This window comes from Cuculus canorus, chromosome Z (genome assembly GCF_017976375.1).
Source record: "Cuculus canorus isolate bCucCan1 chromosome Z, bCucCan1.pri, whole genome shotgun sequence".
Classification (NCBI taxonomy): Eukaryota; Metazoa; Chordata; class Aves; order Cuculiformes; family Cuculidae; genus Cuculus; species Cuculus canorus.
The window spans coordinates 17,906,155-17,925,533 of NC_071441.1; the positions used below are offsets into that span (position 1 = coordinate 17,906,155).

At 36.7% G+C, this 19,379-nt stretch overlaps 1 protein-coding gene across 2 annotated transcripts in view; it reads left to right on the forward strand.

The window, feature by feature from the left end:
• Positions 1-17,637, forward strand: part of SV2C (synaptic vesicle glycoprotein 2C) — a 120,856-nt gene extending 103,219 nt beyond the window's left edge. The window contains exon 13 of one of the 2 annotated variants that reach the window (XM_054054950.1): positions 6,821-17,637. In XM_054054950.1, coding sequence (XP_053910925.1) covers positions 6,821-7,004 — 184 coding nt within the window. In that variant the 3' untranslated portion in view covers positions 7,005-17,637. The remainder of the gene's footprint in view (positions 1-6,820) is intronic. The other variant, XM_054054951.1, reaches the window with a different exon arrangement.
• Positions 17,638-19,379: the final 1,742 nt, after the last annotated feature.

Genomic DNA, 19,379 nt, shown 5'->3' on the forward strand with positions numbered 1-19,379 from the left:
TGTTCCATAGAACTATTTTGAAATCAATACTCGCAGGGTTTCAAATAACTTTCTTACCAGATGTTTTTCTCTGATTTTTTTTTTTTTTTTTTTTTTTATAATCCAGACCAGGTACAGTTTAACAGCCTCCATTGCCCATCTCTTGTCCAGTCTTTCTGTCTAAGATTCCTCTTATTGCCGTAGCCTGACACAACTCGTAACAGTTTGCTGGAAATTTCCAGCTACTGAAAGCAGCTCGAGGGCTGAACAGCCTTTACAGGTACTCAAAAGCTGCCTGATCTGTTTTCTGTATGACATCGTTCATACTTAAGATAGTTCCGTCTTTGAGTTCAAAGCTACTTCCCGAATTAATCTGGTTCTGAAGTTGGCTTCCAGTTTTCCCTCAAAAGGCTATCTTGGCAAACAACTTTGCTCACTCTGCGACTATTTTATTATCCCAATATATACATGACCAAAACCCAGCAACAAAGTGCAGCCGGTGGTTGGACTGGGAGAAAAGTGTATGGAAGCAGGCCAGTTCACTCATAACATGGACAAGAATACAGGCTGGGCAGCCTCTCCTTTTCCTGCTGCACAACTCCACTTGGAGAACAGCCAGTTACCAAACTGCTGGGGCTGTGCCAGTGCCATGAAATGTAATGCAAAAGGTGTTTCATAAATTGTACTCCAGATTATTTAGGGATTTTACTGAGGTATTTTTTTTTGCCAGGTAGGGGTGTGGTGAGCAATTTGGAAATTTACAGCATATACAATACACAGCACACATTATAGTTTCCTCTTCATCAGCTGCCTGCAGGGGAAAGTTAAGGTTGCTCCAGATTAATAGATTTGGATTCTCAAAGCATTCACACTCATATACCTGTTTACGTTTTTGTTCACTAATGTCTGTATTTGAGGGAATTAAGTAATTTGTCCCATATTCCTGATCAGTACTTTCAAACTTTGTGCTATTTATCATAGCTTTTGTCTGCATGTTATTTATAAAATCTCAGTTAATTTGCACTACTGCTTTTCTCTTCTTTTGCCTTAACTTTGTAGTGCCCTTTGCTGTTCTGGACTAGACAACAGGTCCTGAAAAGTCTTTGGTTGGTCTTGACCTTCTTGAAAGCCAAATCAAACTAATCTGTAGCTCTGGAAGCTCTGCTCTGAAGGAGAGTCAATGAATGTAATGCAAATATTTTTGGGTGCTTCCCTACTCTTTCATAAAGTTTCTGTGTTTTCCAAACACTGCTTTTAAAAGAGATGATGTAGAAATTGAGACTCAGAGGAAAAGATACTGTTAAAAATTACTTTAAGTGCCTGACTTGACATGAGTAGTACCAACAGTCCCAGTGACTGAGCATTTTAGAAAAACGAAAGAGCTGAAAGTGTAGCTTCCATTGCAGCTACGAATGCTCAGCACTTTGGTAACGGGAGCTAAGCTGAGCATCCAGAAAAATGTGAAATGCATAATTGATGACCATGTAGTTAGCTTTAAGCAACTTGCTCACATCATACACGAATACTATGGCAGATATAAGAATTGTACCTTCTCTCCTGACAGCGCTCAACTACCTTAGTCGTAAGACTACTTTATCTTGCAGTCCCCAACCTTATTCACAGTGTACCTCCCAATTTCCACAGCAGATGAGTGAAATCAACTTTTCCTCACTACATTTATGTTTTACCCTCAAGCTCACTTTGCTCTGTGCATTGGCAGAGCGATGTGGAAAAAAAATACTGTATGATGAGGTAATTATGGCTTGCGTTGTAATGTGTGTGCCCAAGGGGCTTGCAATAACACTGCACATTTTCCTATCTGTGCCTGTAATATAAATATAAATGGAAGAGAGGTAAAAGTCTCTGAAGAAGTAGTGTTTAGGACATTTTTATGACTTCTAAATGCGATCATTACTTTCACACAAATGATAATTATTTTCTTGTGAACTAACTTGGGAAGCCAAGAGTTATAAGTCAAGAGTCTTGTCAAGGAGTAGATACAACAAATAACCCAAACATAAACAGAAAGTGGAATAGAAATAGGTCATCTTCCACAGAGTAAATCAAGGTCATGTTGAATCAGATAACCAACAATTCATCAGTTTTACTACCGCTGCCAGACATCTGCATTTGAATCTTGGCCAGGGATATTTAGAATTCAAGGTGTGCTATAGAATGAAGTCATCCTATTTTGCCTTTTAATACCTCTGAAATAAGTTCATAAATAAGAAATAAGTCATAGAACTTCAGTTAATTTCTTTATCTTTTTCTCTTCTTCTTGAGCCTTGAGAATCCATCCCCAGAGAATAAATATTCTTCAGAGGGCATCTTAAGTCCAATTTTGTATTGTTGTGGTTGTCAGAAGAGAAGTTTCCTATTCTTTTGAGTCATAACAGCAATCATCAACTTACAGTGGGTTTCCTGACAGCTATTTTCTACTGCCATCCTGTGGATGAGGTTCAACTGCATTTTGTTGAAATTTCATGTTAATGTGTTTAAGGCATGACATGCAATGCTTTGAGCAGTAGCCCAAGGCAGGAAGGCACATTCCACAGTTTTACTTGCACACCAAGTGCTGTGATTGGCCAGGCTATGATATGCGTCTTCATACTAATTTTTTTAAAATATCTTAAAATGACTGGACATAAGAAAATTGTCCATAGCACATTCAGAAACTGTGTTCTAATAGCCTTTGCATATTATCAACACCCTCAAAAGTGTCATTCAGAGCTTTTTGTAACTTGCTGGACGGGCTTAACACTAGCTCTGATAAGGAAGTTATCAAACATATGTACTACGCACTCAGTAGCATTCCACTGCAGGACAAAGAAGTTTTTAGCTGCTCTATCAGCAATGGAAAAGTAGACCTGAAGTATTTTACATAGGAATATAAGCTCTTGGTCTAAAATCTGTGGCAACCATGTAACAAGCTCTTTTAACCTATAGGGCTGGATAATCCCTCTATTTTTAATTTGCCATTTTTATGTGGGGCTTGGGTGAAAGGAAGCTAAGCATTTTTCTTTGTCATAGCTTTCTCAGTAACATACGTAAAATACATTGGGGAAAACTTCTTTCCATAACATCCAGCTTTCTCTCAGACCTGGTGTCTTTATAAGACTGAATTTTTCTCTTATCTATTCTAAAAACTGTAACTTTGTTTTAAGACAATCCAAAATTGATTCACCAGCATTACTCTACTCATGTGCCTGAAGGATTTAATGGCATTCTTTAGCTGGACAAGGAATTTTTGCCACCAGACTCCCTTGACCAGAAATAGGAATTTCTCACGGAGTCAAAAAAGAATTTTGTACCATGGTTTCACCCAATAACTGATCAATTAACGGAAATTGGTAGTGATGGTCTTATGCTTTTGGAATTTTTTGCCTAATTCGTTCGTGACTCTGAGATGACACGTGACTTATATTTGATCATTTGCAGACTTTATGTACACTCTTAGCACTCTCCTGAAAAACTCAGTAGCTCAGACTGTACTAGTGTTGCAAGAGAAGACCATGCTCATATATGTATGTTAATTGCAGAATATTTATTGCCTAGATATTTTTACTTCCGTGGATACAATAGAATTAATTATAAAGGCATGAATTAATACAGATTTTACATTATTTAAATCAGAAACACTGCTCTAAGAAAGATGTTTAAAAAACAAGTCTTAATTTGCTATCTCTACATCTTAACAATTTGCTTAATGACTGTTCTGACTATAATTATGGACCAAATTCACATTCACATACAGTATTAAAATTGAAGAATATGAAAGCAGAAATTTGAACAGTGACAATGTTTTTCAGGTACAGGTCGCAACAACATTTTACTTAACTCTGTAAAAATCTCACTGTTCCTGCCAATGATGTGCACATTTTAGGCGAAAAGACTTGCCTGAGAACTGCTTAAAGATCAAAAGATTGAACTTCTGCTGCGTTGTTCATTTTGTATCATCAGGACAGCCAAGGGCAATAAAAATGGGCTTACTTTGACTTACCTTCTTTGTTTATAATTTGATAACATTAATGGGATTAGACTAATAATGATTCCTTACAAATGGAAAAATGGAATAAGTCGATTTTACAAAGCAGAACTTCTTGTCGGTGCCAACAAATTACCTTAGTTCTGCACAGACATAAGAGATACTGTATCACAAAATTACTTTAAGCCTTAATAACATAATCTCTGTTTATAATCTAGAATAGATCTGAATCACCATGGCAGCCCTGAATGTGCTATTCTATTTGTAGCCCACAGCACGTGAAAAGAAATGGTCCAAGTTGCTCAGAAAATTTTATTCAAATCCCTGTTACAACTAATTGATATAAGCAAATAATACCTGTGAAACAGATTGCCTTTTTAAGACTATAGGTATAAAAGGTATAAAAGTATAAAATAACACTGAATGTAAGTAAAGCATTCCCATATTTTTTGTGCTACTGCCTTTCCAAAGCTTTCCTGTCTATATCTGTACGATTTGCTTTAGACAGATCTATGGATTCTTTGGGGATTTCTCATATTTCTCTGAATATATTGAGACTTTTGATGACTGTCTGTTTTCTCTATGTGAACACTGTTTATTTTTTTTTTCTATTACTGTTATCTGGGGGCAGGTTTGGTTTTACATCTGTACTGGCAGCTGAAGAAATTTTATTTACGTGGGCAGACAGTGATCACAACCAATCAGCACCATAACTTTAGAAATAGTTTCTGTGTGTAAATGAGGCCAAAGTAAATACAGTTATGAGTCTTCTCTTCTACCCCTGATTTGTCCAAAATAGCTGCAGCTTGTTAGTATCCTATCATATAAACTCTGTTTTCCATGCTGGCTGACATTAACCTCTTTGAGACTCTTTGCAATAAAGTTAGTTTCACCATAACCTTTCCTATTCATGTTCCTCCTTTCTGTCTGCAACCTCATTTAAAAGACATATAATACACTTCCATAATATTTTAGGCAAAGAGGTTTGACTTTGGTCTGTAGCCATGGATAAATTAATATTTAACATCAACAGAGAAAAAAACATTTTTGAATGTATATAAACTAGTCTGTATCATGTCTTAATTCCATTCTGCAAACATCATTTTCACTGATTTGAGAATCTGAAAGTCTAAGTGCCATTACTTCAAGTTAGCACATTTCTGATTCTTGTTCAAATTCTGGAATTAACTCTGTGGGTTAACTACAGTTCTACTTCTTCAAGAAAAACTAGACTGATTAAGAAAAATATCAGAAAGATCTAAACCTACCTTCATCATTCTTTTGGTGCAGGACCTCAAATATGCCAGGACTGGTATAATTCTGAAACACAGCATGTCAGATAGGGCACAGACAGTGCTGAACCCCCCTATATGTCTTGGTCAATTATACAAAACAGGAGCTTTTATCTCCTCTCCAGTGTAAGACTGGGATATAGGTAACTGAAGGGCCTGACTAATGAACACTATTGAGACCCAGTGGACAGATTTGCAGAAGAGTAAAAAAGTTGATTTAGTGATACTCTGGGGTGTGGCTGTGTTCATCAGTTGCTTGAGAGAGAGAAACTCTTATCGCTTGATACCATGATGTGCTGTAATAAAAATAAAAAACAGTGCTGTGAAGAACATTGAGGGTTTATATCCTTCTCTCACCTTGGCTCAAGTCTTCTTACTTCAAGCTGATTCTCTGGACTGCTCTTTGGAATCTCCAGGAGTTGTTTCTCAGACTTAATTCCTGGGCATTCAGGCTACATCTGAGCACAAGACTTCTTCCTTTCCTTCACATGCACCTCAGTACAATAACTAGGACTCTTTTTAGTCACTCAGACCATTAGTATTTCTATTATTCTCTGCTGTTTAGACTGGAGGCTTTTTTTCCTTTTAATGACAGTATTTCATATTAAAAAAAAAAGAAAATTTTTGTTCTGAAAAGAAGTTTCTGCCCTCATGATTCTTACTATTTTATCCCAGTGAGTACAATGAGAGTTTCATATAGCCTTTGCTTTTGCTTCTCAAAGATTTAAGAGGTGTTAGAATTTCTACTGTCATACAGATGTTTTTGTTTGGATGCTTTTGGTAGGAAAAAAAAGATCGTTCCCGCAGTTAGAAATCATAGAGTCATGTCAAAACACAATTTATTAAAGTTGTGGCAGTTGTCATAATATACCCACATACCAGCTACCAAACATCTGAAATACTCAGTCCAGACTACTAAAATTGCACCACTGCAATACAAAAGCCCTTTTGAGTTGCCCAGGTCATACTTTCTGTTGGCAGTCTATTTCCTTTCCCTTTTTTCCAAGTTTCTCAGCTATCTCTTCTGCATCATACAGGGTTTTTTTGGTGTCCTGTTGTCTTTAACAGTAAGAGATAAACATTCATTATTATTGGGGGTCTCATTAGTCTTTTGCAAAAACACTGGTTGTACATGTATACCACAGGTAAGAAATCAATTTCTATCCAGTACCTCAAGATGATCATCCTTTTGTTTTGGTGAAGACTTTCTCAAATCACAAAGTAGCTCTCAAAAGATATCACACTTCCTGTCTCTCAGTCCAGCATTTTCAGTGTTAACTGAATTTCCATTTGCACATCCCTTGTTCTACTGTAGAGATGTAAAGTTACCTATTCAGTCGTTCATTTCACATTTTGGTTCCTGAGGCAGCAGAAGGAATTTGCCTCAGTACAGGCTGTAGCAACTGATCTTTGGTTTTGTATTATAAAGACAAACACAGAATCCTTGTTGGCTTAAATTCTGTTTAGGATACTGAGGCTATACTGATTTATTTCCACTGAGGATTTGTCTCGAAGGCTTTACTCTTTCACCCATTTTTTGACTTTATTCTGTTTTCTCTTCTAGGGCAACGGGCTTTGGCTTTTTGAATGCACTATGCAAAGCAGCAGCTGTACTTGGAAACTTAATATTTGGTTCCCTTGTTGGTATCACCAAAGCAATCCCTATCCTCCTTGCTTCTACTGTTCTAGTGTGTGGAGGTCTGGTAGGACTTCGCCTTCCTGACACAAGAACCCAGGTGTTGATGTAACTGGAAAAAGCCATTTACTAGTTATTTCTTTCTTTGTACAAATGTCAGCTCTCCTGACCAATAGTGCAAAGGCTTCAGATTCTCAGTCCTTAGCTCAGATATCAGAAATCAAACTCAAAAGATACTTTGGAGTGGCACAGATTTAGAAACTTCTGTATGAAAGTTTTAAATTTCACTTTTGTTCACTTGCATAAATTGCTGTTTGAACCCACTTAACTTCAAACTGCAAAGCTACCTCTTAAAACACAGTTTCAGTGACATGTCCACAGAGGTAAAAACCATACTGATAATTTGATATTTAAAATGTAAAAGTCATTTTATTTAAAAATACATGCAAAATTTGGCCATGACATTGTGGGCTTGTGTAACCGTACAGACATGAAAGTCAATTACTTAGTAGTATTAGTGTAGAGAATGTTAACATTACATGTATCAATGCATGCAGCATTAATTGGGAAACTCTACAGACTATGTGAGTACTGAGAACACTGACCATCTGTGGCTGTGTGTAGATGGTAAAAATTTGTGGTAGTGCCTCTTTCTAGGAAAATCTTTTTAGGTAGATCGAATATAAAGATTACCAACTACACCCTGTACTTGCTGAGGAGAAGGCAGCTGCTACTGCAAAGAGAAGAAAAGCCCATATGAGTGAGCAGCAAAGAGAATAACAAAATAAGCACTTTCACTGTTTGCTGCTGATTCTCCAGAAAAATTTTGTTTTCTTCTCACTTGTGGCATCTGGATTATTTTTGCCATTTTAAAACAGTGAATTTTTCTTAATCCAGGAGTGACTCATTACAAATATTTATGTTGTGAGTATGAATAGAGGAAGGATCAGGCCAGTGAACTCTATGAAAAGTAAGATACTTTCAGAAAACTTTGTTTGGTACTTACATTTCTAATGGATTATTTGTCACAGAATGGTTGTAAAAATATGTGGTTGTGGAATGCCACATAGTAAACTTAGTCAGGCCATATCTTCAATTTAGAATATAATGTAATTGGAACATCTCAAAAGACCTTTCTTTAAAAAGCATGTCAAAACAAAGAAAAACAATAATAAAACCCACCTTCATTATTTATATACTTCTCTATATAACAATTTTCTCAGCTGATTTTTAGTAGTTCCAGAGATATCTCTTCATTTAGCACTCTGAAATATATCTCTGAAAGGCCATTAAGAAAGAAGCCATGCCAAAGCAGCAGTAAGTGGTAAAGTCTTTATTAGGCCAAGTGCAAAGGTGAAAAGTAAATAGTAGTAACCTTATTCCTTGTAAGCCATATGCTGAGGACCATTCTGCGTGACAGTAGAGAGTTCCTCATCTACTGCTCTGTGAAGACTATAGGATCTCTTTAAAATGTTGGCATTAAAAATTAAACAAAAATACCATTACAGAATTAGCGGATAAAAGCGACATACTTTGACAACAGAAACTGGCATTGCTTTCAGTGGAGCTTTGATAACTTGTATCAGCTGATGAGCTGCAGCCTGAGGTGTCAAAGAGTACATTTGGCATAAAACATAGGGGAAAATTTATCAGTATTTTTTCTATTTCTAAGACAACATTTATTAGGTGGTTGAAACGTTGTCAAAGAAATTAGGCTTGCGGATAAGGCCATCATGTAGTAGGATAGACTTTTTTTCCCTTAATTTTTCTCTTGCTCGTATATTTGTGTGTAGGTTGGGTAGTAATTTCTGTGTCAGCCATCATCTTAGTCATACTGAAAGAGTCAGTAAAATTCCATAGATGATGATCACTCCTTACTTTGAAAGTTCACTGTTTAGTTTACTGATTCCAGAAGTCACATTTTTCGGTTAATAACAAATGCTTGTGCTACACGTTGTAGCATCAAAATGTTAGCCCAAAATGTGGTTTTCTATTAACAAATGAGAAAAGTAGCTGAATTTTAAAAAGCATAAAAACTAGTGGGCACTTTTTTGATGTTGATAATTTAAATATGACTTAGTAAGAAACAAACTGTAGTAAGTCTGTTTATTTTCCAACACAAGTAGTCAAGATACTTCAGGTGAAGTATTTTATGTTTAAATCTGACTTAAACATGTATTTTAAATTTCTAAGCTATATTTAAAAGAAAGCAGGAAAAATTATTTTTTCACCATGTTCCAAGTTAAGAATTAAATATTGGCCTTAGTTTCGCCTGTGTGTCTTTTGACTGCTAGTCATAATCTTAATATAATTTCTGGGCTCTTTTCTCCAATGAGAATTATATTTGAGCCTTGTTTTCCTGTACCATTTATTAGTAGCACCTATCTACCTTCTGGTACTTACTGCACAACTTATTTTGAAATCTGAAGCCTCTGTACATGTTTGGAGTAACCATCAACAGCAGTGGTGAAATATTACATTGTCTTGCTATGCCTTGTCCACTTAAAAGTAGTATGTTCTTTCAATTTCTGTATGTACTTCTGCAAAACATCCAGATCTAAAACTTCGTGTCACCCAACCAGTGTGGAAGAAATGGGCCACAGAAAACTAAGGTTCAACTTTTTAGGGCTATGGTTCAAGACTTACACACTAAAATCTCATTACATGTAAAATTATGCTGATATCAATGCTGGTTCTTATTCTAAATCCTGACTACATCAAAGGTGTACGTTTAAGTCTTGGTGAAGTGGAATATAGCAACAACAGCAGTTAGCAAAGACAAACAGACCTTGCATGGTCCAGTATTAGACTGAAAGTTCTAAGGCATGAAAAGGGAAAAAGAAGAATAGTGCATAGGAAAGGGGAGAAAATTTAAATGGAAGAGACGAACAAAGAAAAAAATGCACATACATTTCCAGCATATTAACCAAAACTTAAAACTAGAATCTCCCTAGCTGGTGAGCCAGTTGGCTCAACAGGTATAAGCTAGTGCACAAGCCAACGTGAAACCTGTTTGAACAATCACTTGGGCTTCAGTGCAGTGAAGATTTATCTCATAAAGACAAAAGACATTAATGCAATTTCAAGCTATAAATACTTCGTTAGATAGGTACAATCTACATGTTGGAACAGCAATACTTGAATCTATGGGGATTTAAACACATATGTTACTTACATTTTAAGCAAAAGTAATTTGGCTGATCTTTAGTGGATCTGCCTTTTTTTGCAGCTTCCAAAGCAATCTCAGGTAATAAATATTGGACAGTAGGAATTGTACTTCCTTTATGTGTCTATTCACTTATATCTCACACAAAGGGTCAGTTAATTGCCTGTTTAGATTTCTGATACACTACAGAGAACCAAACTCCATAACATTTGTGTATCAGAGCTGTCAAACGCATATAATTGAAACTGCTTAATTGTCTGTTTTGGTCACTGAACTGACTGACCACTAATTGGAAAATTCTTTCAGTATAAATTGAAGTGGGATATATGGTCTAGTGCTCTTCTCCTGTAAATCCGAAAGGCTTGTCCCAGCTACAGCAATGACAAAAAGCAGACTGGCTTGGCAGACTCTTATTTGTTGAAAACATCTTATTCATTGTGTTTTTATGTTTTAACCGTATTGGCTACATTCACGTTAGCACCTTGTTGGTTGGAAGCATGCATTACAACATTTGGTATGCATTGCATTGATTGCACAGACTCTTAGCCAGAGAAGCAAAACTAGATGTTTGTGGTTTCTGGAGACTGAAGGGGATTGCTAAAGGATGATATATTGGGAAGCCTTCTTCCTCTATGCTTGATTTTACCCAATGGCCTTCCAGAGGTGTACGGTACAAAACTTTGACACAGGCAAAACTGTGTTAGCCCTCCTTCCTGATGGCTCTAGCAGTCTACTTGTTATTCATCATCCTAGAAAAATGTGTCAAAGTAAGGCTGCTAACTAAAGCTCTGGTCACTTTCTCTTCATGCCATTCCATTCTTTCCTTCTCAAATTGTTTTCCTACAAGAGTGCCAATTTTAAAGAAAGTCGGAACTCACAGCTCCTGCTTTCGCTTGCTTCTGACTTCATAGTAACACTCAGTAAAGTTTGCCACATATCTTTTGAAACTTGGCAATACTTTTTTTTAAGCCAACGTGGAAAGCAAACTCAAAATTCCTTCAGAAAATCTCACCATTTTAAGGCAGCCAGACTCCACATCTCTCTACACCTCAGGAAGGCTAAACTAATACCAGGAGGGATCTCCTCTCATAACAGTCCTTGCTGGGCTCCTTCTGCTGTGGGTGCAGATATGGTGGAATCTTGTTGCCTGTGCTTCTAGCTCAGCTGCATTTGAAGGAAATGTTATTCTGTGGTTTTGTTTTCTTATTCTTCCACTATAGAGCCTTACCTTCCTGAAACTCCTCATGAGGCACAACTGCTGATTCCGATTCTTAACAGTATAGTCCTCAGACCCTCAGATGGATAGCCTCTAAGTGCTGGGCTTTATTTTTTTTCCCCCATTGTGAGTCTTAAAATGGTCTTCATTAGTAAGGGAAAGATGTTTACATCCTGTCGCACGTCATTACCTAAACAAGATGATATCATGCTCATACAACCTACAAGCCATTTTTCCTGTTTGATGACCTGGAAATGCAATTTAAATTTCAATCACAATGTTAAAAAAATTAATCCTTGCACTCAGAGGGTCAAAGACACAAGCAGTGAAAACAGAATTGCTCTACTTCCCCTGGAGTCTTGAAAGAAAACACATGTTCGGTAATCATATTCCAGAAGAAAACTTGTCTGAGAAATTGCTTTTCCTCTTCATTTCCCGCCTTCTTATTCATTAAACTCACTGTAAAATATTAGGTATTTGCCTGAATTTGTACGTTCCAATGCTGCTAGTTCAGAAAATGCAGCAAAAAAGACAGACTTTTGCCTGCAGTTTGGAGGTAAGACGGGGATCTGGCAGTCATGTGGAATTAGCAGAGACGTGTTAGCCAGAAAATCTGGAACTCAGATTAGAATCTGAATTAGTTAGAAGGCATCAATTTATAATATTACTTGCAGATCTCCCTTACCTTCACTCATCCGGTCTACAGCCAGTTCATATGCTGAAATCAGCCTAATTTTCTTTCTTCTAATGTCAATAAATTCAGCTAAGGGATGCAAAATATTTTTTTATCCATTATTGTTATCTTCGTTCTTTATTTTTGTTGCAGTGTAGATTATCCTACCTCCTGCAGTGGGAGGATCCCTCAATATTTAGTCCTAATCTAGAAGTGTAAGACTATTCTATAGAACTTCATCCACATACAAGACCTTTCTTTGATGCTGTGACTTAACATGTCAGAAACAGGAAAAACACAAAATGAGCGTGTTTGATTTAGTTTTCTTATTTGACAGTAGACCAATTTATCTCCAAAGTCTCTGGCCTGTAATATGTTGCCAAGCTTTCTAGCCCTTCGAGTACATCCTGTCTAATGAAAAATTAATAAAGCAGTAATTATGTGTGCAGTCTCCTCCCACAACACTCACATACAAGCTACATTTACTACGATCAAAATACTTAGGGAAAAAGTAGGGAAAAATACAAGTGTAATTGTTTTCTGGGGAAAACAATCCACCCTGCTTGACAAAGGTCTAGAATGTATTGCTTGCTTCTGACCAGTGCACAGTCTAACAGCCAAATATTGGAGATTACTTAGCAACAAAGCTATCTGGATGAGGATGACCTGACATAAAAGCATTGTCTTTTCCACCAAGAGTATTCATGAATATTTTAATGCCACTTAACTGAGAAGATGTGTAGAGATCTTGCCCCTACTCTGGCCATCAACACTTCTGAGCTGTAGCCAGACATGTCGGTCTGCAAGTGAGAGAGAGAAAAGGCTGGCAGTCTGGCTTTCGACACTCTCTCCACAGCTAGCCACCTAAGCTCATTTCTTTTGGATCCTAAGGATCTATTATTTTGCTAAGCCTTGTACTTTCTTATTTTGGACATCTACCACCTGCCACTCAGTTTTCGCCAGTAGTCCTGAACAAGCAAGTTGAAGCTACTTGCTGCTAATGGACTGCAGTTGTAACTCATCAGATGCACAGTACTCTGCAAAAGTCCAATGTCTTATGTGTTATGCCAGTTCCATCTGTTGTCTAGAGGTAGAGTTGTCACCTAACTTTTCTCTTTCATAGTACTGCATGTTTTCTAACCTATAATACATCTTCTACCCTTTTAACATCTGACTTCTAAATATTTGCTTGTCCCCCACAGACTAGGTGATGAAAGTAATCAGTGAATCTCATGTAGACCTGTCTTACCCACTTAAAAGGCGACCCTTCAAAATAAGGGAGTCAGGAAAAAATAATTAAATGGATCAAACTAAATGAGAACCAGGAATACCATGATTTCAAGGCCTCGGTTTCAATTACCTTGGTATTTGTCAGTTGTTCTCCTTAAATCCTAGCCTGCAGTTATATAAAACTGTATATTGTAAAGAAGAAGTATTACACAGTTAGAGATGAATACATATACAGACATGCATATGGGTGAGTATACACACATACATAAACACACCCACACCCCTCCCTATAACATAGGCAGATGTAAGACTTAAGGTCCATATTCTGATCTCATTCTTGATGGTAATAAGTGTTACTTTCCACATTATGCATTATCTTTAAACACAAATAACATCCTGCTCTGTACCTTGTGCAGAACCCTTTACTTATTCATGTGCAAAATTGTCAGGATGCCAACATTCATCTTAGTTGGCCATTAGGTTTCAATCACTGGAAGGCAACTCCTGAAATGGTCTGAAAAATGAGCTTTGATTTTGCTGTAACCTTTCCCTCTGTACTGCACTGTGCCAAACCGCAAAATAGCACATCATGCAAAGGCACTGGTCATGTTCCAGTGACTAGGAGACACAGTGCTCTCAGATACATATAATCCTAAGAGCTGTGAATTTTGTCTTATTCAACCTGAAGTCCTTCAAAATGTTCCATGTAGATGTCAAGATGTTAACTTTTGTGTAATGTATGAGAAAATGTCTGTGTCTTCCTGTGTTGTGTGTTTCTTATTGTTTCTGCATACATACTGCTACTGCTCTAGTAAGGTGGCTAAACAATTGTTTGCTGCTGTTCTTATCAGCAATCTTTGACCAGCCTGAAACAGAGCCATTGCCAGGGTGTCTTTCAATTAATGATTAACATCCACTAAGATCTTCTACAGTAATTAGCACTGTATAAAGTAATTGCAGCTATCATGAGCAAGTCTACAGTGAAAATAGCAGCACATGCACCCAGAGCAGTGAGGGTGGAGAGAACTCTTGCAAAAGCTACAGCATACACAGCATTTCACCTTGCCTCTATGAAGGACATCCACCCTTTCCAGTGTGCTTCCTCTGGTGGGGGACACGCACACATGCTACGGAACTAAAAACTCAACAGAAGAAAGGGTGTATTCCTTCTACAGGATTTAACAATGTATATTGGCTGTGAGAAAGCCAACTCTACGTTAAGATTAAAAGAAACAAATAAAACCCCAAACCAACAAATGCAAGCAGCCTGCAATTCTTTTTTTTTTTTTTTTTTATTTTCTCACACATGTTCTGTAAGTTGACAAAATGAATACCGGTCTATGCCAGGCTTTTGGGAGGAGGCCATGAAAGAGTAGCAATGCTTATGTAATATTACTTCTGGAAAGTAGTGAGTCTTTCAGAAAGGAAAACATACTTACTGAGCCTGTAGTAGATACTGTAGCTTCTAATTGTGATCATGAATGGACAGTTTAAAGTAGAAAACTGCCATTCAGATGCAAAGCAGCACAGATAATATGATGCTCTATTTGGAAATTTGTAAACATAGATAAAACCCAGTAGTTTAGAAGGAAAAAGAGAATATTAAAATTTGGAGAATGATCTTACAAAACACAACCTCCCATCATCTTTTTTGGATCAACCTTACAGTTCCTCCCTGCTCCTTCCTGTCACAGATTCCCTCTGACGTGATTACTGATTTCTTCAGTGCTTGAAGAGGGAAATGAAAGTTCTTACTGACATTTGCAACAAAAATGAGAACAGGCATTAAATTAGTCCTGTAGGACAGATAGCTTCTTAACAAAGAGTTAAAAAAGAACACCAGGATGCTAGTGACTGCATTTGTTACCTTCGTAGTGGTTTGGGATCCTATGAAGTGCTACATGAAAGTAGAATTGTATGTATAAACTGACCCCTGTTTAAATCAGTGAAACAATTTACAGGACAGGGATCTTGGCTTTCTCTTTCAAAAATATTAAATACAAGACTTCGTGTACTGTCATGCTGCAATTGTGGTTCTGAGAAAAATTTATTCATTTAGACTTTAATTTCAACATGAATAATTTTAGCTTTGCTTTTTCCTATGAACATAACATTTCCCAAACAGTTAAACATTTTTAAAGAGCATCCCATGCAATAAGTCTAATGAATCAAGTGACAGCTCGTTTCAGCCATTTGTTACGGAAAATTGTAAAAAATCCCAAATAAAACTTTTTAAAAAATTGCTGTGTTACCCTCAGCTGCATAACATTGTGACAACTAAATTATGTCTCATAGGTAGCCTCAAATATATGCTACAAAGTAGCAATACATAGATTTTTTTTTTTAAAGTAGGCGGTTTCCTTTGCAATGTTAGGACATATACACAGAAGTCAGGCATCAAGGATGAAGTCCTCAAAGTAGAGCTCTTTGCCTTCACTGTAATTTATTGACATTGTCATGTTACCGATTCTCTTAAAAACTTGTTAACATTTTCTAATGCTAAGCAAAAGAAAGAAAAATTGCATTCTTTCCTAATTTTTTTGTGAGCTATTTTCTGCTCCTGGTTTCTCTTACTAAACTTTCACTCAAATTGCCAACTGTGCTGATCCAACTAGAAGTACAATTTTTCAAACTGTCTTTAATATACAAAAGTGCAGATGTGCACCGTGCATATGTTGTCAAGAAAATCATAACCCTTTTTTACTATCTCCATTTCTTAACACAAGGAAACATGTACATATTGTATATAAGGTAATGAGCTACTTTGAAGTTGAATTCTTATTTATACATATTTACTTCCAGATCTGCTAATCTGCAACAAGATCTTGGCAATGGTCCTGATGTCTCTGTTTCTATCTTTGTTTGTTTTCTTTACTGCTGCGTGTGATCTCCTGTAAAGCAGGTTACAGTCATCCCTATTGTATATATGTGTTTGCATGTATGTGCCTTGATAAATTCTCTCTTTTGGAGTTCTGAATTTTTCACTTCAAGTCCAGCTGGTACAATAGTGAACTCATCTTTCCAGTATGCTTCTCTGTGTCAGATTGCCAACTTAAAAAATGTTTGACCAAGTGTTTTGATTAAGTCCTCTGAGGAAAGCTGTCTGTATACTTGTGAAAGGGCATGCTCTGTGTCGGATGACTGTGTACAGTATAAATCTTTAAAATGTGGAAGTGTTTATAAATTTATCTGCCAAATATTTATCATCCATGTAACAAATGCAAAGTTATTTAGTGTACATCAGATTAATAAAGGAACATTTTTTGCTCCACTATATTCAAATAAAGATTTGTTCTCTGCAATGAATACATGTCAGGTGTGATGATAGCCAGAACATCATTTTTCAGTACCCACAGAATACTGGAAACAGTTGTTTTACATTAATAAGTTCTTTTACAAAGGCTCTCTGTCTATCTCATCTTTAATGGCTGTAATTGAGGCTGAACCTGTGTTAAAAGAAAACACGTAACAAGTTAATAAAATTAAAGTATTTTAAATTACCAAAAAAAAAAAAAAAACCAAACAGAGAGAGTAAGAAATTGCTATGGTTGAAAGAGAGCAAGGTTTTTAACTAGCTGTCTGTGATTCATATTTTTATGCTACATAGTTGCACAAAATAGACATCTGGCCTTTCACTACATAGCTGCACTGAAGGAGTATGTTATCACCCAAAGGGTGTAGTCTAACTCTGTGTGAAAAGCATACCTCTGCAAGGTATGATGATCCATGCATCCGAAATGTGAATGGGAATTTGTACAAAAAACTGTATTTCTGGAAGAACAGGGTATTCAGCAAAAAACTCCCCCAAACCCAAAAGCCTGAAGCAACACTGCAACAACATTAGTTTTCATTGTACTTGTGCATTGAGGGCCTCTGAAAAGCCTCAACAGATCAAGTGTGGTAGCTTCAAAATAATAAGAAACTGCTGTGTTGTTTATATTCTGCCATCTCCATGCCTGAATCAGAAATACATTTCCAAATATAGGTTATACCAAACAGATGACGGACTAAACAAAACATATGAGCCTCTTCATCTGTGTCACCAATAGTGAAAAACTAAGCTACGTTTGAATTCAACTGTTTTTCAATTCGTGCAAGAGCACTTTCTGCAAAACCCAACTACCAAGGACATGTATAATTTTATAACTGTCCTTTGGTAACTGGTATCTTTTGAAGTATGGTACAGAAAAAAAATTCTCTATTTATCGAAAACAACCAGCAGAAGTACTAATCCATATTTTACATCTTCTTAGATGTACGTAGTTATCTATGTGCATTAGTACACTTCTAACATTTTATAGTGGAAATAAAATTTTTATTCCTGTATCTCCTAGTCTCATTTTGGGAAGAAACCAACCTCTTTTGTGCAGAAGATAACAATCCAAAAGGGAGTGTGTGAGATTTACACATATTCTTCATAGGTACCTTTCACAAGCTTCACTTAATCTCTAAAAAACCTTCAACAATGGGAAACTTGTATTGAAGCACATCCTGCAAAAGGACACTTTGGCTTATAGGACTGCATTTCTCCAAAGAATTTTGCATCATACATGTATATACTCCTGGCAGACACATTTATGCTAGCAAAAAGATGATGCTTAGTTCAGAGCAGTGTGTGTGTTTATATCTTGTGTAAGACAAGACAAGTACGTTGAGACTGTGGATGCAAATGTAAGAAGAGGAGGCACTTCATGGTATTTGACACTGTATATAGACCAAATGTTAAAAGAGATCATGTGCATCCTCCATATGCTTTCCTTTCCAGTTGGATGCCAACAAAACTATGATTATTATTTAATCAATTGCATTTGTAAAGCTGTGCATATGATATACTAGGCTGACGTGAGATTGATACCAAAAATTCTGGCACATAAAACCCCTAAGACTCATTTTGAAGTTTTAGAAAGCAAGCATCCTTTATCATGCCAGGGAGTGATCTCCATCAACCATGTGCAACAAGACAAAGGCTGTTACAGAATATATTTCCCACTTACATGCATACGTATAAATTTTCCCAGAAATCTTATGCATATTTTATTACTTTCTGAGGACTAATTTTAATGTTATGAAACTTTTCAGCAGTAAAAACTTGTGCTAATTTGTAGCTGGCTCCAGCTCTCTCCTTGACCTTGGCTTTAAGATAGAATATACTGCAAACAGAGGTGATTGCAGAAGAGACATCTGTTTGGCACAGATCATACTTCATGCAAGGCATCGTCATCTTCAAAGAAAAAACAATGTCTGAAAGACACCATTTTAAAGAAAACATGCTAACAGAGGGATATTCTGTCTAACTTGCAAAAAAAAACCCGACAGCAGCTTTGACAAACCTTAACTGTACTTCAGCTTAAATCAAAATATTGCACCCTGAAATATTCCACTTCGCGAAGCTTCAAAATGTCCCACGTATTGTATCAAGACCAGTATCTAACCTGAACCACCTCTCACCCAATTTACTCATCTCTGGAATTTTTATGCAGTTCCTCACATTGATAACAGAGAAAAGAAACATTGGATTGAAGTCCTCATACTTTCCTTAAAAGATGAAGCTGAACTGAAAATCACACCATTCTGTAGGCTTTCTTGTGGCACCATATGTAACTTTGTCAGTATACAAGTGAATCCACGTTTTCTGATTTTCTATTACTATAGCAGACTAAGTGTATAAGTGCAAAATAGCTTAGAAGGATACTAAAAGCCCTAATATGGACAGACTTCCTGGAAGAGGAGGATAGAACTTAATATAAAGGACTGACCACATCAGTTGCTGAATTATGCAGACACAAAGGTCTGTCAGCTGTGATCTGTGTACCCCTATTGACTGCACTAGGGTAAACTGCCATCTCCAAAGTGATGTATGACTTCTGCTTAGAAAGCCAAATGTAGTCCCTACCAGAGACCTAGAGGCAGAAGTTGCAGCTGCTCCTACCAAGAGTAATGTCTGAATGAATCACATATGGAAGTGCCTACACTAATCAATCCAGGCAATACTTGCAGCTTTGAAAATAGAAATATAAATCAGTAACAGCCTTATGAATCTATGAGTAACTTCTGCTATCCTTCAGAAAAGCCAGACTGCCACCTCTAGCTATAGAACTGGGAATTGTGAACGTATTCCTCAAATACATTGTCCAATCCTGAAAAGGCATAGGTACTTAAGAATCATTAGCTATGAGGATCAAGTGTTTAATGCCTGCTGTAA